Source organism: Rhinolophus sinicus, linkage group LG13, assembly GCF_036562045.2.
Source record: "Rhinolophus sinicus isolate RSC01 linkage group LG13, ASM3656204v1, whole genome shotgun sequence".
Classification (NCBI taxonomy): Eukaryota; Metazoa; Chordata; class Mammalia; order Chiroptera; family Rhinolophidae; genus Rhinolophus; species Rhinolophus sinicus.
The window spans coordinates 52,185,991-52,213,159 of record NC_133762.1 but is presented as its reverse complement, the minus strand read 5'-3'; the positions used below and the strand labels follow the sequence as shown (position 1 = coordinate 52,213,159).

General features: G+C 36.5%; 1 protein-coding gene across 4 annotated transcripts in view; it reads right to left on the bottom strand.

Moving 5' to 3' along the window:
* The window catches only part of MACROD2 (mono-ADP ribosylhydrolase 2), a 2,106,080-nt gene that overhangs the window by 818,838 nt on the left and 1,260,073 nt on the right, over positions 1-27,169 (bottom strand). For all 4 annotated transcript variants that reach the window (XM_074317443.1, XM_074317442.1, XM_074317444.1 and 1 more), the window contains exon 6: positions 8,782-8,903. In XM_074317443.1, the coding sequence (XP_074173544.1) occupies positions 8,782-8,903 (122 nt within the window). The remainder of the gene's footprint in view (positions 1-8,781; positions 8,904-27,169) is intronic.

Sequence of the window (27,169 nt, the reverse complement as noted above, 5' to 3'; positions counted from 1 at the left end):
GATGGAGCCCCATGGAGAGGTGGAAAGATGTGGACGGTTCCCCAACCAGCACAGGCCGGAGAAAGCAAAGGTCGTTGCAGCCCTGTGGGCCGGGAGGTTCCTGCTCGGGCAGCCCGGATGCAGGACTTGTAGTCCCAGGAGGTAACGCTTGCTGAGTCCTCCGTGGGAGATGAGGGTGAGGTCAAGGTCGTCCCTCACCCCCAGGACAGCCCTGGCGAATGACTATGGACTATGGGGAATTGCCTTCCATCCCTAATTTAATGGACAGCTTGACTGTTTGTTTGGGAACTGTTGTTAGTGGAACTGGGGGATATTTGCTTTTGTGTCTTGACTGGCCACCATTGAGAATATGTAAGCACCTTGATTGTGAGTCGCTATTGTTCCAGCAGGGTACCCTGAGAGGCCCACAGAGAGTGGCAGTGCCTTGAGAGCCCTGGCTGAGTCCAGGAAGTCTGGCTGAGCCCTGAAGATACCCTGGCTGTGCCCAGGAAGTCGGGCTGTTCCCAGAGGAAGACAGGTGGTACCCTAAGAAGTCCAGGAAGTCTGGCTGTGCCTAGAAGTACTGGTGGTGCCCTGAGAAACCCTGGCTGTGTCCGGGAAGACAGGTGGTACCCTAAGAAGTCCAGGAAGTCTGGCCGTGCCCAGAAGTACTGGTGGTGCCCTGAGAAACCCTGGCTGTGCCCAGAGAGCCTGGCTATGTCCAGGATATTGCATTCACCCCCAGGCTCCTCGCACAGGTCCCTCATGGAAGACGCTTGTCGCGTAGATTGTGAGGCGAGAGCCTGTAGGGGTGGAGTGTGGGGGCAGAGCCCCAGAAAGTAGTTTCCAGGCTCTCGGCCTCACATAGACAGGTGCTGGCTCAGGTAGTAAATGGCCAACTGTGATTGCATGGCCATCAGCTGTGGCTAGTTGGCCGTCAGCTGTAACCAGTGAGCCATTGGCCACTAATAATAACTGCTGTGGCTGTGCTAGTAGAGAAGAGAGAGGAAGAACGGGGGCTAGCAAGAAGATGGCAGCTGGGCTGGCAAGTGTGGATGGCGGTTTGCGGACAGTGTGGATCCAGCCTCCAGTGAGAGTATAGTGCCACCAGAGAGAATATAGTGGTATGACTCCCCCATCTATGGCTCCGTGGGTGTTCCTTTTTGGCTTCACCATATCCTGCGTTCTTATGTGGGGAGCGGGACCAGAGATCCCGCAGACCTCCCCGCATGACAAACGCTAACCTGATGGAAGTATTATTACAGATTTTGTACCCCCAATGCCCGATTAAGAGATTGTCTCACAGCGGTCTCTGGTCCCGCTCCCCACATAAGAACGCAGGACATGGTGAGGCCAAAAAGGAACACCCATGGAGCCGTAAGTACGGGAGTCATATCACTATAGTCTCGCTGGCAGCATCTGCCTCTCTGCAAGTCACAATCTACAATCCGCCCTTGCTAGCCCCCATTTTCTGCTAGTATAGCCATGGCAGTTATATTAGTGGCCAATGGCTCACTGGTTACAGCTCACAGCCAACTAGCCACAGCTGATGGCCATCCAATCACAGTTGATGGCCATTTATTACCTGAGCCAGCACCTTTCTATGTGAGGCCGAGAGCCTGGAAACTGCTCTCTGGGGCTTTGTCCCCACAGAGATCTTTTAAAGGTGAGTGTAAGGAAGAAGAGGAAGGAAAAGTCTTGATTTAGTCTCTCTCCGGCCCCCACACCTCTTTAACTAAATCAATGAAACACAGGCAGCTAGCTAGAGAATTTGAAGAACAAATGAGGTGATGTATAGGAATGCACTGTTGTAGACTATAAAGTGAAGCTCAGTGTAAAAGTGCTTTTGTTCTTGTTGTTTATTATTAGTATCATTAGTCACATTACTTTTAGAACCCCAGCTAGAAAACAGACAGACTTAGCATCATCCTCTGTAAATGAGATAGCTGAGAACCAAGACTAGATATTGCCTAAAAAGAAATGAGAAAAGGTGAAACTGAAGGCTCCACAGAAGAGGGAACTTTGAGATGAAGAGCTGGCTGGGCAATGGTGATATCAACTTAGGCAGAGGAGTGGAGGTAACAAATTAAAAGGTCATATCTTTTCTAATGCCAGAGAAGTCTTCTTGAAGGACGGACTGCACTGATTGATGTGGCCTGTAATGGAAACTCAGATAATGAAATAAAACCAACATTTAAGAATTTCAGGCTGAGAATTCATTGCCATGGCAACCTATCAGAAGGGAACTTGTAGAAAAAAATAAGATTCACTTGACTACACCTTAAAATGCAAACCTTCACTACAGTGAAACAATTAAATGCAGAATTCCAAAGTTACTTATTACCAAAATGCCTAAAGGTAGCACTGAATTTGTAGGTCTACCATCTCTTCCATTGGGAGCTTTTACTTCTCAAAGTCTATGACTCATGGAGCAAACATCATATAGCTTTGAGGAATCTCTGTTGGTGTTGGATGTTTCCTACCAGTGAAGATTTACAATGTTGTTTTTTTCATTCAATAAATAATCTAGCATAACACTCACATGACAATCACACTGGTCCACACCATTTAAATAAATGTCTAACTTTTAGTCTGTCCATAATCACATAAAACTAGCAAATTCATATATTAATTATTAGTTATACTTTTTATAAGGAAATGATTTTAACATAAATAATACCTGGTTTATATTCAGCTTATGATCATTTTATAAAAACATGTATTTATTATTATATGTTCTCACTCAAAGAATGTCAAACTGAATTCACTATATTTTGTCACCTGGTGATAATGGATACAGCATTACTATTTCTGTTTACCAGCCCTTGCTCAATAGGAATTTTGCTTCCCTGTCTCAACCCTACACTCACCCTGAGGTTTCACCAAGATTTTCACCAGTATGAATGACTTCCATTTGTATGTTTCAGATAATATACATGCAAGAGGATATTCTGTACATGTATCATCCCCCTCCAATTCCACAACATCCTTTTAACTTTCTCAGGACACAATATTGTCCCAGAAATCAAAATAATTTGGTTGCTTATTTTTACTAGCCTGATTATTCGTTTCTTAAGTCACATGGGTGAGAATACTGTGGATCTAAGACCTCAGTCTATTTTTTGACATCTACCTTTATCTTTCCTAAAACCTTAGTGAGAAAATTTGCACTCTCCTTGACTTTTCTTTCAATTGTTTTTCCTATTCCCATTTCCAGTTCATTGTATTTCTAATTATGCCCTACGTGGTGCCTTACAATTTGCCTATACTGAAATCAACATTCTCAAGGTTGTCAAGAATGTATAGAAAAGTAAATTTGCATATATTTGAATTTTGTCCAAGAGGAACTCAACATTGGAGAAAAATATTTGAATTATATTGGAAGTAAGTTGGAAGGAATAAGATATTTGCACAAACTAGTTTTAGGAAGCTTGGAATATTATCAGATTTTTTATTGGAACAAGAATCATGATTAAAATCCTAAATTTAAACATTCCTTGATATTAATAAAGCTGGGCTAATTAATAATTCATAGAAGAGATGTGCCACTGTAAAATGAACCATTAGATGTATTGATTAATTTATTTTATTATTTTACAATCTAAAGCAAACATAAGAGTATACATTGAAAAAAAGCCACAAAAATAAATGGATAGAAAAAAATGGTAAGGAAATTTTCTTCCTAAATTAACAAAAGGAATATTATTTTTTCATAAGGAAAATTTTACCCACAAATGTCACATTCAATGACCAAATAACTACCTTATTTCTAGATAGTTATGTGTGACTGTCATTTTTAACACCTCTCTATTTAAAAAGTATCTCCTTTTAGCAAAAATAAGATGTAAGTGAAATTTATTTGTACCCCACTCTATTTTCTGTTTCTTCCAACTTCCCTCAGACTCCTTTTAAATTTTCCTCCTCCCTCAGGCTGGGGTACTTAGTACTTTTATCATCCTCTAATTTATCCTGCCAAAGTAAAAAGTAATTTGATAAATTCCTTAATATGAAGGTATTAGAAAATTAATTATCTGCTGATCTCATGAGTATTTGCATTTTAAAGGAAAACTGCAGAGAAAGAATATGCCTGACCATCATAAATTAACATTAATTATGGAATTTCAGGCATTTGTGGGAAGAAATTTAAAAGTGATGAGAGAACAAGAGAGCACTCTCAAATCATAAAATGGTTGACATGATATTGTCTATTTATTTGTCTGGATGGTCAGGAGATGGAAGCAAATTGTATATTTCAAGATAACCATTATATGCCCTGGGTCTTAGAGGATACCTAAATATATCTTAGTAAATAGTAGATATTATTAATATTTATCAAATAAATAAATGATCATACTATTTGTTTTATGTCCAATAAAAATTTGAAGAATGCATTCTTTTAAAGAAATTAGCATAAAGCAGTTACCTCTGACACCTTCTGCTGTGATCCCAAAGCTTTCAGTTTAACTTTGGCAGGAAAGTGGTGCCCATCAAATATTTCATTTATTCATGGGCATTTCCCTGTCCCCCTTGCAGGTAGGCAGGGCTATTGCATAGTTCTGGCCAATAAAATGGGAGCATAAATAATGTGTATCACTTCTAACCTGAGACAGTAAAAAGTTCATGCATGATTTTGCAAAATCTCTGTTCTGTGGCTGAGGAGGTTGTCAGTTCCAGGTAGTAAAACTATGAGATGATGGACCATCCATAACCAGGATGTCTGAAAGAAGGTCACTGAGATTTTGATGTTATTTGTAGTTGCAGCACAGTCTAGCTGTTCTGTGATCCAGAACAATAGAGTAATACATTCCCATTATGGCATTTATGATATTGGTTTATAGCTACTTTGTTACATATCTGTTACCCCATCTTAACTCATTACTTCTTATTTATTTTTGTACCTTTGTTGTAAAACAAAACCTAGTTGGAGAAACCATAATGCTGTGGGAATATTTTTTGAAAAGTTAAAAATTAGATTATAAATTTAAGACAGTTCCATGTGGTGACAAGATTAGTATAATTTAATCCAATCCAATGCAACTACTGAGTAATAAAAGTCTTTACTAACAATTGTCATCCCCAATAAATTTAAAAAAATAAATAAAAATAAAAATCATTTCCGTCCAAAGAAAAAAAGTCTATGGTATGCTCTGTGCTGTCAATACAGACATTAGTTGGTAATATTAACAATGATATTACTGATTATTACAAATGAGACACTATTAATAGTTTTCAGCAATATTAATAGTATTAATTACCTAAATGCATATTTTATGAGATACGAAATTATATTATTGGTCTCAGTCCCCAGTTCCTGGCACAGAGCTCCCTTATAATTCCCTAAGTGATAAGAGCACTAGGAGCATCTTTTGTTCTAATGAGACAACTCTGGTGGGCCTCTGGAGACCTCTTGATGGGCACTGGTTACCAAAAAGACAAAGCCATGGTTTGAAGCTTGGAATTTTCAGACCCACTACTCATCCTCTAGAGAGGTGTGAGGGTCTAGACATAGAGTTAATGATTAGCCATCCCTATGTGAGGAAGCCTCCATAAAATCCCAATAGTATGGGGTTTGGAGAGCTCTCAGGTTGGCAAACACATCCAACACTGCGCAGGTGATATGCCTCAACTCCTTGGGGACAGAAGTTCCTGTGCCCAGGATTTTCCTAGACTGCACCCTATGTATCACTCCATCTGTCTCCTTTATCATATTCTTAAATAAACTGGTAAATATAGAAAATGAGTCTGTGAGCCATGCTAGCAAAAAATTGAATCTGAGAACAGGATCATTGGAACCTCTGATTTATATCCAGTTGATCAGAAGCACAGGTGATAACCTCTGCTTGTGACTGGCATCTGAATGTGTGTGTGTGTGTGTGTGTGTGTGTGTGTGTGTGTGTGTGTGCACTCTTGTGGGACTGAGCACCTAATCTTTGGGATTTGATACTATCTCTGTGTAGACAGTGTCAGATTGTGTTAAATTGTAGGACACCCAGCTAGTGTTGCAGAGAATTGCTTGGAATGGGAAAAAATCTCCATACATTTGGTGACTGACTAGAAGTGAAATGTTTTGAGTGAATAGTAAAGGAGACTCACAATAAAGAAACACAAAGTAGGGAAGAATAAGTGTTTTTTTTCCCCAACACAGGAAGAAGAAAAAAATGAATTTTTTCTTTACAAATATACTAATTGAATACTTTATAATAATTTATTTCTGGTTTAGAAACATAAAAAATGATATGATAATGTCTAGAGGTCTGGTTTTCAAAATAGATATCAAAGCAAGAATGATCTCCATCTCCTAAATTTGTCAAATCATAAAATACAAAAATAGCTTATACTTGAAGTAATATTGCCAAATACTTTTATAGATAATTACATTTTTTTTCAGTTAACTTATATCTATTATCTCAACTGACCTCCATAATCGCCCCATGAGTTAGGTCTGAGCTAAGAATGATAATTTACCAATTATTTGTATGTAGAAACTGAGTCTACAAATATTGATATGACGTCTCCATGATCATACAGTGATAATTGGTAAAACAAACACTAAACCACTCTGGTATAAGGGTTTATGAGAAATTTTTTTAACATGTATATAAATGAGCCCAAGTTAAGTTTATTTTCTATCTTAATAAGCAGGCTTTTAATATCAACCCTCTCTCCACATCTACTGTGATAAGTTTATAAAGTACAAGCTATTACTATAAAACACATATCCAGTCTTCATCACGTTTCTAAGAATTTTTGATTCCCCCCCAAATAATGAAGATCTGATGGCATTAGCCTTATTATTTTTTGAATACTGCTTAAGAACATGACATTCCACATAAAGTAAAAGCCTGTTTCCTCCTTCAAGAACAAAAAGAAAAGAAGGAAGGAAGGAAGGAAGGAAGGAAGGAGGGAGGGAGGGAGGGAGGGAGGGAGGGAGGGAGGGAGGGAGGGAGGGAGGGAGGGAAGGAAGGAAGGAAGGAAGGAAGGAAGGAAGGAAGGAAGGAAGGAAAGAGAGGGAGAGAAGGAGGGAGGGGGAAAGGAAAGAAAACATTCTTCCTTTTTATGAAGAAAAGACAAGACATTTGATGGTGACTTCAGTTAACCATGCCAGAACATGGAGATTAATTTAGCTGGACATTTTGTTTCACATTTTGCACATATTTTCCATCTCCATTTTTATTTACTAATATTGGAATAATTTCAGTTTAGCACCACCTGTTAATTTTATCCAAATAACATGTATACCCTCAAGATCAGCAAAAAAGATATTAAGGTAGACCTAATTCCAATTCCACAATGACGAGATATTGCTTCAGTCCATCTGTAGGCCATCTTATAAGAGTTAATTTAACAGTCCATAAGTATTCCTTTCCTTACCTAATAATTGCAAATAGTGTAACAGTAGATATGATTTCTCTAATATAATCAGAGTTAGGGATGTTTCTTTTTCCTATTAAAAGAATGGGTGCCATTTTTACACTGTTTCTAATGGATTAATCACATCTTATTTATTTGCTTAAGAAAAATCATTAGAGATGCCAGGGAATTCATTAGCAAATTCTCTTGAGGTCTCAAAGTCCATATTTCCCAGGTTTAAAACTTCTATACATAACTATTTTTCCAAGCACTTCAGCTCCAAGCCTTTTTAATCAATAAGCCATATTGACAAAATTTTAATTATTCCCTGAATGTGCACACCTGTTTTGATTTTCCTTATTTTTCTACAGAGAACAAAAGTATCCAACTGGTTTAGTAGTTTGCTTTGCTCTTTTCTCTTTGAACTTGAGCTTTCTCCTCTAAGACAGAACAGTCTTATAATACTTATTGATTCATTTGCAAAGAGAAAAAAAAATTAAACATCCAAGAATGAAATAAAATATCCAGCTCTGTTAATAATTATGGAAAGGTTTAAAAGGCTGTATAATAAGTTTATAAGAAAATTTTCTTATTCTAAGCAAACTCAGCGATGTACATTGAAAAAGTCATTTCATAATTATAATTATGCATGAAAAGTACAGCAATGACCAAGTATATCTAAATGTGTCTGATTCTCAATGCTTCTTCATGAAAATAATAAACCTGCCAATTTTGTGAACTCCCAAGCAATACTGATTCATTCCACCTTCTAAGAAGTCAAATGTTTAATTATCTCCCTGCCCCACAGTTTCATCAAGGCTATATGAAAAAACACAAAGGATTCTGCACAAAGTAAGTCACTATTGAGTACTTACACTCTCATTTTTTCCTAATTTTATTTTCCTAGTGTAATTGAGATGTAATAAACACAGTACATGTTGTAAAAGAAAAGCAGGTGAATAAATACCTTCAAATCTCGCTAGAGAAGATTCTCTTTCATCTCAACTTACTGGTAAAGAAATAGATTAGATCCACATTTTTCTGCATTCTCTCTGTCTGAATTGATAAAACTTAGAAGGAATGTGGCATACCCAACTACAGAGTATTAGTTTAGGAAGAGGAAAATAAATCTATAAGAATAACAACTGTCAAGTAAAAACACACACACTTTCTTCAAAAGATAATAGCAAAATGAGAGAAGAAAGTAGATGAGATGTTTCCGGTTTGGGGATTCTAAATTGTACATGATGTTTTAAATCCCAAAACATCATGAACAATTTTGCAAATATTTAGTGCATACAAAAGAGTAGAGTCATGATAACCAACAGACTGCATCACTTACTAAGATCCTTAAATTTCATTTACAGAATTTTGGAAATGGTTGGACAAGATTGATTTCCAAAATATAAAGTCTGAAAAAGAATAAGAAATAAGGAACATAAATGTACTTACAACTGATCGGATGTTATTTTCTTTCACCAACTTCAGAGATGATTTATAGCAATTTGCAAGGTCTTCCTTGTGGGAACCATTAATATGGCCTCTTGCTATTGGCCCTACAGTATGGATGACATCTGTAAACGCAAAAGGAAGAAAAAAATAATATAATCTAGGTATTTTTACTTTTCACATAATTGGTGCTTTATGTATTTTAGGTATTTGTGTTGGAGCCTGGAGACAAGCAAACTAAGAAATACTGATGATGTAAATACTTCTTTGGTAAAAGATTTTAGATAGCACAACCTCGTAAAAGTAGGCAGATTCCAAGGAAGGTGATAATTGTGAAAAGGAATCCCCTACCAATAAATTGTTCCATTATTATTGGTCAGATCCAGATTAAACAGATTATAATATGTGATGTGAATGATTGGCACCCTGGCAAAAGACAAAACCTTGGTGGGAAATAAATTAAGAAATAATTGCCTGAAAAATAAGCATTCTAAATTGACTTGGGAAGGAAGAACCAATGCTACACATTATTTGTAAATAAGATAATGTTTCAGGCATTATACACAATAAATAAGGACACATTTCTGAAAATATGCCAAGAGAATTTATAATAATCAGTAATAAACCTAAAAGAAATAATGTTAAAGCATCCCCACCAATTTTAAAGTGCAACCTACCAATTCTCCTATACATGAGGTACTCTAGGGATAATAGTCCTGAATAATTACCTAGTTTCTGTTTTTTACTATATTTAAACTTTGAAAAAAACAATCTATATTTTTCAACCTCAATTTATATTTAAAACACAAAATTAGATTTTTCTTTTTGCATATAAAACCATCCATTGGTGATACTTTTTTAATATCTACACATACAAAACTTTTAAATTTAGGAGCATAATGAAAAAGGACTGTCCTAACTTTAAAGTCAATAAAAATTATTTTAAAAAAATGAATTTTTATCTAAATTAGTTGAAAATGGCTTGTAACTCCTGCTTCCCTGTCTTGTCTGTTAATCTGGATTTTTAGCTCATTTCATTGATGTAAGTAACAAGAACTAATCAACTTTGATCAAAAAGACAAATTTGGTCTCATATTATTGAATATTATAATGAAATGAAATTATTTGCTTTGACTAATCAATACCACTTAATTTCAAAAACAATGGTGAGAGAATAAGAACACATTACAAAAATGAGACTGTGGAATAGTTTTAAGTTGCATGTGAAATTTAAATAGCAGAAAATAAATCACTAAGGAAAAAAAATCTTTGTTGATTGCCTGCTAAATGTCAAGAGTATTATTTGATGTTTGAGAAAATTCCCAAAATGTTGATTCAAATTTTAACTCTGAAACAATATTTAAATCCTCATCAGATAATATTAAAGATGATGTCTTGTGATCAAAATAGGTGGAAACATCACCAGTGAGCTTATGCAGATGTTATTTCACAAGCAAATGTGACTTTAAAGTGAGAATTGCTGCAATAAAAGGAAAGGATAAAAGGAGATTAGATTGCATTTATCAAAAACGGAAAGCGCACAGTGATATTTTTGTAATAACAGTAACAAGTAGGAATTGCATATAATGAAATAATACAAGTCCTGTACCCTATGTAGTGACTTTTATATGAGTATTTTACTTCAGTCTCTGTTTTTAAATGAATGCTATAATACATGAAGATTGTACTTAGCTTTATCTTCCCCTTTGTGACTACTTGTTTATAGTCAAGTATGAAAATGCTCCAGGGCAATATTTTCCAAAGTGAGTTTAGTAAGACATAGGTTTAAATGTCAGTTAAATTTGGGAACCACTGGGTGAAATTAAGTCAAACCAGTTACCTCAGTGCAGGACCTCTCTGGACATTTAATATGCTATGGCACATGGTGTGTCGGGGGTACAGAATGCTCTGTTTCTAAATGCATTTGAGTACCGAAACCTGTATTTGCAGAGTACCTCATGGGACTAAGTCTCCACAAATTAACCTTTGGGAAATGTTCCAGGGAAATGTTGGCATCCTCATTGCATTGCTGAAGATGAAATCCCTGTTTCTTTTCCCTCCTTCCCCTTTGCCTCTGTACATGAAACACAATACATAAAGGAACAATGGGCTATGACCTTGGTTTCCTTATTTTATGAACGGAGAAGGCCAAGAATAAGTACCTCTTATCTGGGGTCATAAAGATGTGTCTATGTGAACCAAATATAAACAGGGCTTAGGACCATGAATAGGGAGAAAAGAGGGAGAAAGGAGCCCATGAGACCAGGAAACAATGACATAATCAACTTTCTCCTTGCCTTTTCCCTTAGCCATCATTGTCCACATAACTTAAATTTATGAAAAAATGTCCCTTGCATTTCTTCAGTTCTCCATTTAATTTAAAAGTCTGAAAACAAATAGCCAATAAATGAGTCTCCCCAACATCAAAATAATAATCTCTATATTTTTGCTCTATATTAAATTTACAACTTCCAAGATCAAGTGTTATTATTGACCAACAAAATGACCTCACAGATCCACAAAGCTGAAGTTGAATTAATATGAGGCTCAAAAAGAAATTTCCTTCATTATTTTAATTGTTCATTGTACTTGTGAGTAACTCTTTGGAATGCCTCTTTTTCTGTCATAAAATTCAATCAGGAGTCCTGTCTTCTAATTCCTCCTCTAGGCCTGACTCCCGAGTGCCCCAGATGAAGCCATTATTTTATTGGTCCCTACTTTGGTTTTCTTATCCGTAAAACAAATCAGCTGCTTAGATGATCTCTGTGGTCTCTTCTGTGTTGTGTGGCATCATTAATATGCCAACTTATAATGGAGACAGATGGAGTACAGAAGGATGTCTATAAGGTTAAGAGAAACCTAAACATGGTCAAGTGGCTCACGAGCTTTGTGAATATAAGGATACATTTTTTAATATCAAAAATATTATAGACTACTCTTTCACAATAATAGCTTCAGAATCCATTGACTGAGAACAAGTTAAGGGCAAACGGCTTTCATAACTTCAATGATGCTTTGTATTAATTTATATTTTATTAAACAAATTAGTATCTTCATAGTGGACACATATATGTGACATACACATATTCAATCCATGAAAAATCTAAATTTTTCACATAAATTTGTCAATATCATGGTACAAATCAAATTAAACACTTATGTTTGCATTATTTTTCCTGGTGCATGCAAAGGCTCAAAAAATAGTAATTATCACCACCAGCATCAACAACAGCATCCACGGCACCTTGAACATGGAGGCAGGAATGACAGAAGGAAACGTCAGTGTTTACTGTTATATTTTTATCATCTCTGCTCTGGTGTGGAAAGAACATTGGACTGTTAGGCCTAAGGTCTGATGATAAGTTGGGAGTCCCAGATCTGTCACCAACCAGCTGTGTGACCTTGGGCAAGTCACTCTCCTCTTTGTGCTTCCATCTTCAAAGCTAAGAGAAGCTGTTGTAAATGCAATTACTCCTCTGCATGCATATGATGAATTGATCTATATATTCTAAATAGTCTAATTCATTCTTATCCAGATAAAGAGCATCGGTCATAGTTCAAATTTTCAAAAGTGCTTGTACAATGAAGTGAAAATTGGCCCATCCCCAGAGAGAATATTTTAACCATATCTATTAAAATTATAAATGTAGACTCTTTTTGATCTAATAGTTCTATTTTTAGGAATGTATCCTATAGATTATATGCTTACTCATATGTAAAATGACATTTATACATGTCATTCACTGCAACATTGTGCATAATACGCAATGATTGGAAACAACCTAAATGTCTATCGCTAGGAAACTAGTAAAATAATTGTACATTTATACAATGAAATAGTATGCTTCTGTGAAAAGGACATTGAAGGTCATGTATAGATATGGAAAGGTATCTAAGACATATTACTAAGAAAGGAAAGGAAAAAAAGGAAGGTAGGAAGAAAGGAAGGAAGGGAGGGAAGAAAAGAGAAAAAGAAGCAGAGTAGTATGATATTAGCAATCCAATTAGAGTGAAAATACCCACAGGTGTAGGAAAGAATACATTTGTTTTGACTAATACCAGCATAAAACATCTCTGGAAGGACTAACAAGCCATTAATAAGTGATTGCCTACTAGGGAGTGATGGAAACTACAAAGATCAAGGCAAATATGGGAAGCAGACTCTTCAAAGTTTCTTTGTTATATCTTTTGATGTTCAAATTATATGAATGCATTCTCTACTCAAAAATTAAATGAGAAAAATAATACCACCTCTTAAGTAAGAATGATATAATTCCAAGGAATTTAACAAAAAGACTCCACTAGGTATATTTCCCCTTCATTTTGCTACTCTCAATAATCTCTCTATATAAAATAGTTATTTTCAGATAAAAGTAGAGTTTAAATGGTGGACAATAGGGCATTTTTTTCGTATATTTATTTTTAAAGTTTTACTATAATTTTAATATGCAAACTGAGTTCTACATTCTTTATAGTGGAAATGTAGTAGAGGGATATACTTCGTACGTATCTTAGCAAACAAGTGATGTAGATGCCTGATCTCTGCACAGTACACCTGAAGCTGAACAATACTGAATGCCAACTATAATTTTATGTAAATATATATATATATATGTATATTTATATATTTGTATGTATATGGTTACAGGAAGCGGAGTACAGCATTAGGAATAGAGACAGTGGCAATGTAATGGCTGTGTGCGATGTCAGAGGGATAGTGGATAGGGGGAGGGGAGTTCACACAGTGTGAGGGATATAAATTATAAAAGTCTAAGTTTTGCTTTGTCTTGTGCACCTGAAACTAATAAAATTTTAAAAAAAGAAATTTTGAATAATAGTCAAGAAGTTTTAGAAATTAAAAGAACAGTATAAAATATTAAATGTTTTCTCTTATTCACAAGAACCAGAAAGGCAGGATAATATGCCCAAAGTCACAGATCAATGTGGAAGGACACAAACCACAATGACAATATGATTATGAATAAATTTTTCCCAAGGTGACTACTTATTGAAGGAAATGGTACACATTTTTATATATACATTTTGGCATGTTTATCATGAATTTCATTACTTTAGCCTTATACTTGGTATACATGCAGATTTTGGTTAGCTATTGCTGTGCAAAATATTACCCTGAAACATGGTGACATTAACAACAATTTTATTATTTCTTCTGGTTTCTCTGGGTCAGAAATCCTGAAACGGCTCAGCTAGGAGATCTGGCAAGGGGTCTCTCAGATGGTGGTAGTAGTCTGTGTGTAGCAGGGGAACAGTGGGGGGCTGTGGCAGCAAAGGCTGGACAGAACTTTCTCCTTCTTTGTGTAGTCTCAGAGCCTCTGTGGGCGAGTATGGGTTTACTCACAGGATGAGAGCCTCAGAGAAGTCAGGCTTCTCACATGACAGTTCAGGGATCCAAGCACAACTGTACCAGAGGGGGAAGTTGTGTCATCCTTTATAACCCAGCCTTGGGAGTCACACACTATCTCAATTAGTTTCAACTGTCACACAATTCCACCCACTTCTAGGGTAGACACAAAGTTCCCACCCCTTGATGGAAGGAGTAGAAAAGAATTTGTGAACATATTTTAAAATGGTTAAAATGCAGGACTCTCCAGACACTTGGGGCTTTATTTTGGTTAGCATGTTTTTTAATTACAAAGTCTTGTGGTAGATTAAAAAAAAGGAAACCATACAAAAGCTAATATGATTAAAGCTATTTCCATGCAGTCACTATGGAAAACAGTATGGAGGTTTCTTCAAAAAATTAAAAATAGAACTCCCATATGATTCAGCAACTCTACTAGATCTGAAAGAACTCAAAAATGTATCTGCTCTCCCATGTGCATTTCAGCATTATTTACCATAGCCATGGCATGGAAACAACCTAAGTGCCAATTAATGGGTGAACACAGAAAGAAAATGTGATACATATATAGCACGCGCACACACACAATGGAATATCATGTAGATATAAGAAAGAAGGAAATCTTGCCGTTTTTGACAACATGGATGGACCTTAAAGGCATTATGTTAAGTGCAATAAATCAGGCAGAGAAAGACAGATACTGTGTGATTTCACTATATTTGGAAATCTAAAACAACAACACAAGCAAAATCACAACAAACAAACAAAAAATAAGTTTATAGATAGAGAAAACAGATTGGTTGTTGCCAGAGGCAGGGGTTGGGGGTTGGGTGGCAGAATTGGATGAAAGTTATCAAAAGGTACAAACTTCTAGTCATAAAATAAATATGTCCTGGGGATGTAATATATAACACAGTGACTATAGTTAGTAATACTGTCCTATATATTTGAGAGTTGCTAAGAGAGTGAAATTTAAAAGTTCTCATCACAAAGAAAAAAAATATATTTCCAGTATTGAGTTCTCAGACCTATTGTCTTGATAAGTAAACTGCTGATTTAACACAAAATCAGAGATAAAGAAAGATTAAAATATGAAATTAAAACAGTTATTAATTATAAATATAATTTAATTTAGAGATCACAGTGTAATTGTAGCTCCTATATAGAATTGCCTGGCCCAGCACTAGTTTTGTTGCTTTTTCTGTCTTAAATCTGGCAGGGACTCATGGGCAAAGGAAAGGGCACGGATGGCTGCTATAGAGTCAGCATCATATCTCTCTGTGAGTAGTAAAAATAATGCTATTTCCACGAAATGTGCAGCTCCACATTCAAGAGAGGAAAACAGCCTTCAAGTGTTTGAAGACCTTTCTTTCACAACTGAGCAAAGCCAAGGAAACAGCAATGACATGTGTACCTTTAATCAATATTTCAAATATAACCCTTTGAAGAAGTATGGAAAATGGGATGGCAGGCCCTTCAGTGATTATCAGATTAAAGTGTGGCAAGACAAATGGAACCTGTTTTTGCCCATCTATTTCTGAAATCAATCAGTCTATATATCAGCTCTTTTGTTTTGAAGCTATAACAACCACCCTGCGCTCATTTTATCCTGGAAATTAGTCTAAACTATATTTCAAAAACAGGGTGGGATAGATAGTTTTCTTTAAAGGGGGTTGGAGCAAGAGCCCACTTTCATTTCCAAAAGTGTAAATTGAAAAATGTGTGATTGGAATCACAAATAAATATTGAAAGCACTAAAATTATTTACAAAGATTCAATCAGACTTATCCTTGGCAAAACAAATGCAGCAAAAACATTCTGCAAAAAAATATTAGCATAATGAATTTTCAAACAAATGAGAGAGCACATACATAGGTTGCTCTCATTGTTTTCCATTTGAGAAGCAACTGTGTTACATTCAAACTGTTAATGAACAGTCAGCCCAAGTGTAGAATCAATTACATGTTACTTTCATTCACTCCACTCTTATATTCATAAGCATAATCGGTCCATCTAACAGACCGCATAATGATTCCGTGCCCTGTCAATCATATTCAAATTGCATGAATTTTAAGGAGAAAACCAATGCATGGGATTAAATTGATTTTCTTTTCTAAAAATACAACCACAAATCCAAGCACTAAAGGGATTATTTGTAAATTTTATTGGCCAATTTATATGATAAGTACCACCAATCTATGACCTGAAACAGCATACTTGAAGTTCAGTTAAGGGAAATTGAATTACCACCTGATAGCATTACAAAGTAAATGCTGTCTTTTCTCTCCATATAGGTCGTTTTTATATATACATCCTCAAAGCTTGTTTTTATTATATTTCATGAAACAATCAATTGTGCATATGATGTTTCTTTTCAATCTACAGTAGACATCAGTTAGAACGTATTTCAACTATTGCCCTGCAGCATGCTTCTAAGTTTGGATTATTCTCTCATACATTTCTCAGCTGCATGATGGATTTCTTTCCATGTCCAGAAGGACTACAGTTATCCAACTCTTTGTATGAGTGTGGAATAAATTAGCACTTATAGTGTTATTTTCTAGTCCATTTTCCTTTCAGTCTGTGAGTTGATCTGTTTTGTTTTTCTTTTTCATGTGTGTGTGTGTGTGTGTGTGTGTGTGTGTGTTTCACTGTTCTTAGTTACAAAGAGCTTTGGTGTACCTCTCTTAGACTCTTTGGTGTTGTGGTTTTCTGCATAAGAATTCTATGTCTAACATTAAATACACAGTAGCTAAGCAACATTTGCATTTTTATACCTGATAAAGGCACACAGAATACACTATTAAAAGTTGAATGAATACACTCAGTTTAATTTGAGGTTTGATCCCATTTTTACATGAGAATGTGATAATGTTGCCACATTTGGGACATCATGTGCTGATAATGTTTCATGCTTTATTGGCTTCCAAGTTCTGAGGTTTTAAGCTTAAGTTGTGAGGTTTAAGTTATCAAATATTATTCAAGTAATTTCTACCAAAATCTTATTTTCTGTATTAAAAAAAAAAAAGAAAAGAAAGGGAAAACTCATCATTAATTGTTTATTAGCTCTCCCTCTTGGGCTAAAGATGTATTTAAGGTCAATCTTGTTGATGGGACTGTGTCCTCTTTCAGCTGGATCCCAAACACAGAAGGGTCCATTTTCAACGGCACAGATGAAATTTGTGTGAAGGGGATATCCTGCGGTCAGCCATTTATAGAATCTTTAAGACCCACAGGGTACTGGGGGGTATCTTTATCACAGTAATGCTATTTCCAACAGAGAAGGGTCTCAGGGAAACTGTGGGAAGCTGAATTATGTGCAAATTTCCAACATGTCACATCATTTTAGACTGAACCCAAAGAGAACACATCCTAGAAGGAAGTGAGTCAAGTGCATGGTATTTCTAAAGCTTCAATAGCAGGGGAGAGAGGAGGTGGAGGTCCAGATAGACACTATGACCATTTCAAAGAAGATAATAATAAGGTCTTTGTTCCAGTTCAAGGGATGGCAGCAATTTGCAGCCTTTCCAGAGAGATGCAAAACCAGTACTTTATTAAGACACAAGAGGAAAGTAGGCTTTACAATCCTATGTAGTGGGTAAAAAAAAGTGAATGTTAGTCCCCAGTGCAATGGTAATTCTACAAATGCAGAATCTAGGCGAGGACCGAAGTATGAGGGGTCGATGTCAGGGCACTCAGGCTGAGGCTGATGTTGCAAGTGCTTGTTTGTCATCAGCCTTCTATATTGCTCCCTTGTCACTGCAAGGCAGGACAAGAAAGACTCTCCTGAAATCCTTCACTTACTCTTTAATTTTTATCCTTGAGTCAATGAATATTTATTGAGAATCCACTATTTGCCATGTACGTAGGGCGACTGCTCCATTCACTTGCACCAAACAGGTCTTGTGCTTTTCTGACTCCAGGTCTTTCCTCCAAGAGAGCCCCCCTGTCTTTGCTTCTAAGAATTCTTCCCATTCCATGAAATCCAAAGAGAATGTGTCTTCCTTGAAGATATGATCCCTGAACCCCAGCACATAAACTAATTTTGAACTAATTTCTCCTCTTTTAGTTGCCAATATCACTTATGTTTGGCCATTTATATGACTATTAACAGCGACATCTCTGTACACACAACTAAGAAGATTGCATCAGTCAGAGCTCTCCAATAATACAGCCTTTTGCCTGAGGAGGCAGGACATTTTCCGTTATTGGAGATAATCAAATATGACTGTATATGCTGCAAGATTTTTTCTAGTTCTGTGATGTTATGATTCTGTGCTTCCTGTCTTCACATAGAGACTCTGCTGGAGGGAATATGACACACCTAAGTCTGAGTTGCCCATAAAGAAAAACTCCATGGGAACAGTTGCTTAATGGACAATTAGTGAATATGTGGGTGATTAAATAAAAGTTGGCCCAAAGTAATCAATCTAATCAGAGATGATATACTGGATTAGAAAAAACAGTGAGGTCAAATGGCTGGTCTAGATTGGGCAAGCAATGGAATGTAGTTATACCAGTTCAGAAAATTCAATATAAATTTTTAGAGAACTGAGAATCCGTTTATTCACAGAAAGACTTAGCAAAGCCTGATCAAAGATTCCTAATAACTGCATTACAGGTGATTAAAAACAAAAACAAAAAAACTCTAACTCCATCACATTCTTTAACAAAAGCTAAGACATTCTTTCTGAAGACTTCAAACAGGAAAAGAAAAAAAAAAGTGTTGTGATTCCTTTGCCTTTTTTTTTTGCAAGAGATAATAAATGCATTTTTTAAATGTGTCATTTCCCTCATCTGCATATAGCTCATTTTAGAATAAATTTGCTTTGTTCTAGAAATCAGTTTTGGCTCTCAAATCACAAAATGGAAGATGACAGAATCTCTACATATCATCTCAAAAAATTAATGGGATCAATGTTCACATTTCTTTAAAAAGTGTCATTTAGGTATAATGAAACTACCTCTCCATCAAAATAAACAGGGTTTAATTTCTCTCTGAGAACGGTGCATTCATCAGACAGATCTGGACTACAGCTAGTTCATACATTTATACCTTGGGCTTTACTCCCATGGTATACACATCCACGTTAGGCGCCATACCTAATTTTCTGAAGGAACACTTATATTTGGAAACTACAAATAAGGACAGAATATTTTAAGAATTATATTAACATAGGTTCTAAAAGAAAGAATATGTGGAAGTTTCTGTACTGTGACGTTATTTTTTCATAAATTCACTTAAAACAATTCAACAATGTGAACAAGTGATAAGGGGGAGGGTGAATAGCAAAATACTTAAATAATAAAGACATTGTCACTAAACATTTCCACAACAGATGTTAGTTCTAACATGAAATGGACAGGTTGGCTTATCTTGCTGGACTTCAGGATATCAGTCTAACGTTCCCATTTACCTCTCAGAGATGATTAGCTCCTTGGGCACAATAGGAGCTATTTTCAAACTTTTTGGTTTCAGGAATTCTGTACAAAGTGTTCTAATTCTGAGGAAGTAACTGAGGATCCAAAACAGTTTCTTTTTTTTTTTTTTTTTGGTGGGTCGTATCTATCACACAAGGAAACAAAAGCACATATGCAATTAACTATCCAGAAAATGATGTTATCACATGCTATGTAACCTTTGGAAAACTGCACTGTACACTCAAGAAAAAAGGAGAGTGAAAAATGCTAACAACCTTTATTATTATGAACATGGCATTGACCTCACCAAACCCCTAAAAGAGGGGTCCCCAGACAACAATTTGAAAACTGTTACACCAGAGCTTCTTCCTGTGCAGCTTTAGTAACTAAATATAAATATTTCCTTTTCTAATGAAAAATGGACACCATTAACTACTTTATCTGGTCCTTAAGCTTGAAGAAAGAGTGATCTCTTTCAATTGTATAGGAAAAACCAAATATACTGGAATTACTAAGATACGGTATTTCTCTGCTTCAACTTTTATGTGACTTAAGGCATTTTTAAAAGAGTAATTTTAACTAAATGCAATCTTTGTTTATTGCTCAATCTTTAGAATTTAGACTAATTTCTCTTTCCTCTTATGTGACATGGTGATCATATCATTTCTACCCACGAACCTCTTGAAAATGGAGAGGTTCTTCTTAAGCAGTTTGCAAGGACTCAAGAACGAAAGTCTAAGATGACTGCTATCAGATCAACTGATTCTAGTGCAGAAGAAAACGGTTGGGTTAGCTTTTTAAGAAAGAAGTCTACATGGCATCACAGGACAAGACAAAGAGTCATCCTTCAGGATCATGAATTCCCAAGAGAAATCATGAAAATAGTTTGACTTCCTCATGCTTCCTTCTTTACAGAATGGGTTGGAAGCTATGAAAGGGAAGGAGATCAGCTAATATTAAACCAGGTGGACAGGAATGAAAAGAGAGGTAGATAATTCAAGAAACTGAGAAGTAAACTGACAAATTTTGATGACGGTTTCAAGGTGGATGGGAGAAGAGACAGGAAAGAGTCAAAACTTACTCAGAGTAACTTCATTTTGGGTGAGTGAGGGAATGACAGAAATAGGGAAATCAGAATAGTAATTGAGGTCTGAATTATTGTAGTGCTTATTAAGTCTCCTGAAAAATCTATCCTTAACATAAAAAATAAAATGCAGGAGGGAGCTAAGAATAAGAAGAATTAGTAAGAGAAACAAATAAAAATTGTAGAGTTGAAGGTAATTAATTTTCCTATCTTAAGGCAGAATTGTTTTATTTTGCTTAACATTTTCTCCTTCCTTGCCTATTTTTGGTCTGACATAAAATCACTGAGGGGAAAAAAATATGTAACTGAGCCTTTCCAACATAATTCACTGTGAGACTAAGATTCAAAGAGGTTAGCACGTGCCTTTGCAAGATTATTTAGTGGAGACTATTAATGTAAAATAAAGAAAATCAAGAGATCTTTTCATAATAACTCAGATGTCAAAAATTAAACATTTGCATGGAAACTTTGGTAATTAAATAATGAATATCAGATTTTAAAAGAAAGAAATACCTATAAATAAATAATAAATAAGTAATACCTGTTGACTGATTCTCTAGTAATATACTATTATGAAAATCAATGCATAAAAATTCCCATTTTTATTCAGAAAAAAGACTGTGGCTGAGATGATATGATAATATGGCTGAAGAGGCACTATGATGAGAGAAATAAGTGGAGTAAAAGAATAGGCAGAGTTGGCATGTGTAGGAAACTAATTACAGAGCAGTGCCTAGAGATATCAGAAAAAGATGGTCACTAGAATTTATAATTATAATTAGACAGCCTGATATCAGAAAAAGAGTAAGAAAACAAGTTTTCATATCCCAGTGGAAAATCCCACTTACCAACTGGTGAACTCAGGCAAATTACTTTTCCTCTTCTGTAAAAACAAAATAATATCCACTTTTCAAGTATGTTATGAGGAATAAAACATGTATTATATGTGAAAGCATAATGTATAATAACTGGAATGTAGTAAATGATTAATTCTGATTTGATTATCATTAGTTCTTGTATATAATTATACTCACAATGTACACAAATAGGATAACAATAGCTTTTACTTATTTAATTGCATTTCATCATTATACTCTCAAAATTCATAAATATTCACATTAATTGATTATGCCAGAATTTATACTTTACTGGCTTCTTTGCTTCCACTACTTCTTGGATCCCTGGGCTTCTCTTCCTTAAGCTCATTTATTTATTTTTTATTTTTCAGTATATCCTTGAGTAATTCTTTCAGAGTTGGTCTGTAGCAGGGAATTTTCTGATTCAGTGGATATTTGAATGATTTGTTCTCATTTCTGAATGTTAGGTTTCCAGCATATATGAGTCTAGGTTCATATTAATTTTTCTCAGAATTTTGAAGATTTTGCTTCATTCCCTTCATAAGAAAAAGTCAGTTGATTTTTACCTCCATAAGTCAGCTCGGTTTCTCTTCTCTCCAGAAGTTTTAGGAACTTCCTATTAATCCTTGGAATTCTAAATTCTAAGTTGTTTCAGGACCAAAAAAAAATTTTTTTTCCCTTTTAGTTATGAAGCTTTTTACTATTTTATTTTCTCAGTTCTTTCTAGAATTTCTAATAGGTGGGTTTTATATGTCTGGGAGTAAATCTCAATAGTCTTCACTTTCAAATATTTTATCGTCACACTCTAGAGTATTTCCTTGATTTATTCTCTGGAGCAGTAAGTTAGTTTTCAGCTGTTTCCTTTCACTATGTATCCCTTTATTTGAAACTTTTGTTCTTGTTTTAACTTCCAAGAATTTTATTTCTCCCCTTCTCATTAGAACATCTTTTTTATAACTTCTAAATGTATCATATATAATTCTTTTCTCTACCAATCTTTTTTATTGGATATAAATCCTTTTGTTTTCTAGGCAAAACCTTAATAGTAGTTTTCTCTTAGTGGATTTAAATTCACTTAATGTACACCTGCACACTTTTTTCATGATGCTTCTATAGCCCTACAAAATTATATGAACATGATACAATGTTTCAATATTCACTTTAAATACTTTCAAAACAGCAGTTTAATTTTGGATTGTATTTATAAAAATCATCATGAGGTTTATTTTGAGGACTGGAAAAACTTTTGGGAATAGAGACTACTTTAGGCTATTTCAGATAAAAATAGGCTATAAAAAGGAGTTTTAGAGAATGGTACCAGAATTACAAATGAACTTTTAAAAATTATGTAAATTTTCATCACTTTTTTTTTGTTTCTATTGCAAATAATCAATTCCTTTGCAAATAATCAATCCCTTCACAGGGTATCTCTAATAAGAAAAAAACAATTAGCAATGTAATTGATGACTGAATTACACAGACATTGTAACAAGGAATGTATTCCTCATGTAGCTAACTACTGAATTATAAAATATGCTAAGACTGTCACAGTTTGGATTTTCAGTCAAGATGGCAGAGTAGATAAATGCTGTGCTCACCCTCTCAGGACCAACCACATCGATTACAACTAACCTACAGAAAAAACATCATTAAGAGTCACCTGAAGTCTAGCTGAACCAAAGCCCTACAACTACAGACACACAGAAGAAGCCACCTCAAGACTGGTAGGAAGGACAGAGACATGGAACAAGCTAGTCCTAAACCCGCATGTAGCCATTAAAAATTGGGAGGAATATCTCAGCTACAGATATCTCTCCAGAGGAGTGAGGGGTCCCAACCCCACACCAGGCTCCCCAGGCCAGAGTTCCAGTGCCAGGGAGAGAAGTCCCCATAACATCTAGCTGTGAAAACCAGTAGATTATGGCTGAGTGAGCCTCTGACAGTTGCAGTCCTAGGCACTCTTCTTACAGGGTTTGCACACAAACTTTTTTACTGATGGAATCACGCACCCTAAGCTCCAGCTCTGGGACAGCAGCTTGAAAGGCACCAGGGATATATGGGGAGGAAATGAATTGTCTAGCTACAGGATGAGAGTTGGAGGGGCAGCTTTCACCCAAAGGGAGGAGCTAGCAAAAGTCATTGTTTCTTAGTTGAGTCCTACCTCTTCCTGAGTGAAGACGAAGGCGGGCTCCATATCTGAATCTCCATCAAACTGGCTATAACTTGTCATCTGCCCTGCCTAGTGATTACCTAAGACCCTGACCCATCCAAATTTTGGGCCCACCCAAGCCATTTCCACTGGATTTTCATACAATCTGTTTTAGCTCATGCTGCAGACTTTTCTAAAATCTCTCAAAAGTTCACAAAACACCCAAAAAGCAGCATCTGGCTTTGGAGAGTCCTGTACCTCTGGGTGAGCAGTCCTAAGCCTAGCACTAGGTGACAGCTAGCCTAGATTTGCAGATTGGCTTCTTGAGGTGCCTTCAAGCCCAGTGCAGTCAACAGCCATCTGCTGATTGTTTTGTAGCTCATACCGGGTGGTCCCAGGCAGGGCACAGGCTACAGCTAAACTTGGCCTGCAGCAGGTCACCTCCTAGGAGACCTGAGGGCTGGCACAGCTGGTGGCCAGCTTCAAACCTAGGTGGAGCATCACATGGCTGCCTACAAGGACAACACACCCATAGGGCAGACTGGATAGGCAACAGAGCCTCACTAAAGCAAACCCTGCACTGTAGGGTCAGTCCTTTCATCACAGCTCCTCCACTCTAGTTACAGACAGTCCTCACAACCATTCAGCCTGGGGTCAATCACTCCCATAGATGTGCAAACAGCAACCAAATCTCAACTATGACAACAGGGCACATACAACCCACAAAAGAGACACACCTGGAGCACTTGGCTGTGGTGACAATAGAGACTGCACCACTGGGTTCCACAGGACATATACTACATAAGGCCACTCTACTAAGACTGGAAGTCATAGCAGCCCTTCTTAATACATAGAAACAAACACAGGGAGGCAGCTAAATGGGAAGACAAAGAAACATGTCCCTAATAAAAAAAAAGAACAAGTTCCAGAAAAAGAACTAAACAACATGAAGACAAGCAATCTACCAGATGTAGAGTTCAGAACATTGGTTATAATAATGATCAATGACCTTAGAGAGAATTTCAAAAATGAGATAGGAAACATAATAATGGAGACAGAATGCAAAAAAAAAAAAAAAATCAAATAAAGAATACAATAACTAAAATGAAGGATACATTAAAGGAAATCAATAGTAGATTAGAAGAAGCAGAGGATCAGATCAGCAATTTAGAAGGTAAGGTAGCAGAAAACACCCAATCAGAACAGCAAAAAGAAAATTGAATACAAAAAAAAAAATGAGGATAATTTAAGGAGCCTCTGGCACAACATCAAGTGTACCAATATTTATGTCTTAGGGGTAACAGAAAAAGAAGAGAAAGAGCAAGGAACTGAAAACCTATTTGAAGAAATAATGACAGAAAACTTCCCTAACCTGGTGAAGGAAATAGATATTCAAGCCCAGGAATCATAGAGAGTTCCAAACAAGATGAACACAAAGAAGCCCGCACCAAGTCACATCATAATTAAGACATCAAAGGTTAAAGACAAAGAAAATCTTTAAAAGCAACAGAAAAAATGGTTTGTTACTTACAAGGGAGCTCCCATAAAACTATCAGCTGATTTCTCAACAAAAACTTTGCAGGCCAGAAGGGTTTGGCATGAAATATTCAATGTGATGAAAAGTTAGTATCTACAATCACCATTACTCTACCCAGCAAAGCTCTCATTTAGAATTGAAGAAGATAAAAAGCTTCCCAGCCCAGAAAAAGCTAAAGGTGGTCCTCACCACGAAACCATTAGTACAAGGAAACTTAGAGGGACTTCTTTAAGATGAAAAAAAACCCGAAAGATCAGAAAAATGAACAATAAAATGGCAATAATTACATCTATCAGCAATTACTTCAAATTTACATGGATTACATGCTCCAATCATAAAATAGGGTGGCTGAATGGGTAAGAAAACAAGACCCTTACATATGCTGCCTACCATAGACTCACTTCAGATTAAAAGACACACACAAACTGAAAGTAAATGGATGGAAAAAAAGACATTTGGCAAAAAAGGAAAGAAACAAACAAAAAGCTTGTGTTGCAGTATTTATACCTGCAAAATAGACTTTAAGACAAAGACTATAACAGAAGAAAAAGAAGGACCCAGTAATCCCACTTCGGGGTAGATATCAGAAGAAACCCGAGTAACGTCATCAAAATGGCGGCGTGAGGTAAGCCTCTGGAAATCTCCCCTGTAATTTACAACACATTGAACAACTATACCTCCACAAAGGCTGCCCTGAACAGCAGACAGGCAAGACGAAGAGGCTCACTGCTGAATTCACCTAAAGGTGGGCAAATTGCATGAGCAGGGGAGGAGGGAAGGGAGAAGTGTGGAAACTGGGCCACGCGGGCGCAGGACGCAGACGTAACTCAGTTCTCTGAACTTACTGCGTCCCATAACTACCGCAGCTGCGTGAGAGGGAAGAACTCGCACTGCTAGGGCTCTGCTTATGGCCCACAGGGCTGAGGGAAAAAGCATATAACAAGGCTGAACCCAACACTCATGGGAGAGACCTCAGAGCAAAGACTGAGGGAAGAAGGCTGAAAACAGTGGTTTAAGCCCTCACTGCTGCAGAGAACGGAAGCCTTAGGCACTCAGCCTAGCCACCCCCTCCCTACTCTCTCAGAGCTTGCCTCACACTCACCAGTCCAGTGCTAGAAGCAGAACAGTAGCAGTGTCAGATAAAAAGAACAGAATATTTGCAGTTCTGAGAACTGTGGTCCGCAGACACAGATAGTTCCGGCAAAGGGGAGGGAACTATGGAAGCAGGACTGGATGTGGTGGAGGTCGACGCCAATGCTCTGGGCCACCTCTCACAACCCAACCCGCCCCTGCCCCACCTATCTGGGGGGATCCCTGCAGGAGTAAACAGAACTGTTGAAACACCCAGATTCTGAATCTGGTGCAGGACAAGCTTTGGAACTTCAAAAGCTCTCCGCATCCCTACACAGATGCAACGCCCTATGACCTAGGTGAACTATTAACAGAGGAGAAGCCCATCTTCCAGGGAATCCCCCCACTGTGTGAAAAGCTGAAATAGTGCCAAGGAAACATAACACTACACTGTGAGAGAGAAACAAAGGCTGCAGTCGGAGAGAAAATAAAACTTTCTACCAACACGTACTGGAAAACAAAAGAAAGACCTCTTCCTATCAACCTGTTGCAGAAGCCACTCCTGTAGATGTCTAGGAAGAGAAATAATAAATCATTATTGCCATGAATAACCAAGGCAACAAGACAGCTCAGAAAGAAAGTGAAAAGTCTCCAGAAAATTAACTTAAAGATATGGAAATAGTGACTTAAATGACAGAGAATTCAAGATTGCAGTTCTGAAAAAACTCAATGAGGTGCAAGAAAACACAGACAGGCAGTTTAATGAACTCAGAAACACAATCAAAGAACAACATGAACAGTTTACCAAAGAGATTGAAATTTTAAAAACAGAACCAAATATAATTTCTGAAGATTAAAAATTCAATAGAAGAAAAGAAGAAAGAAACAGCCAGCGTAGGTAGTAGAG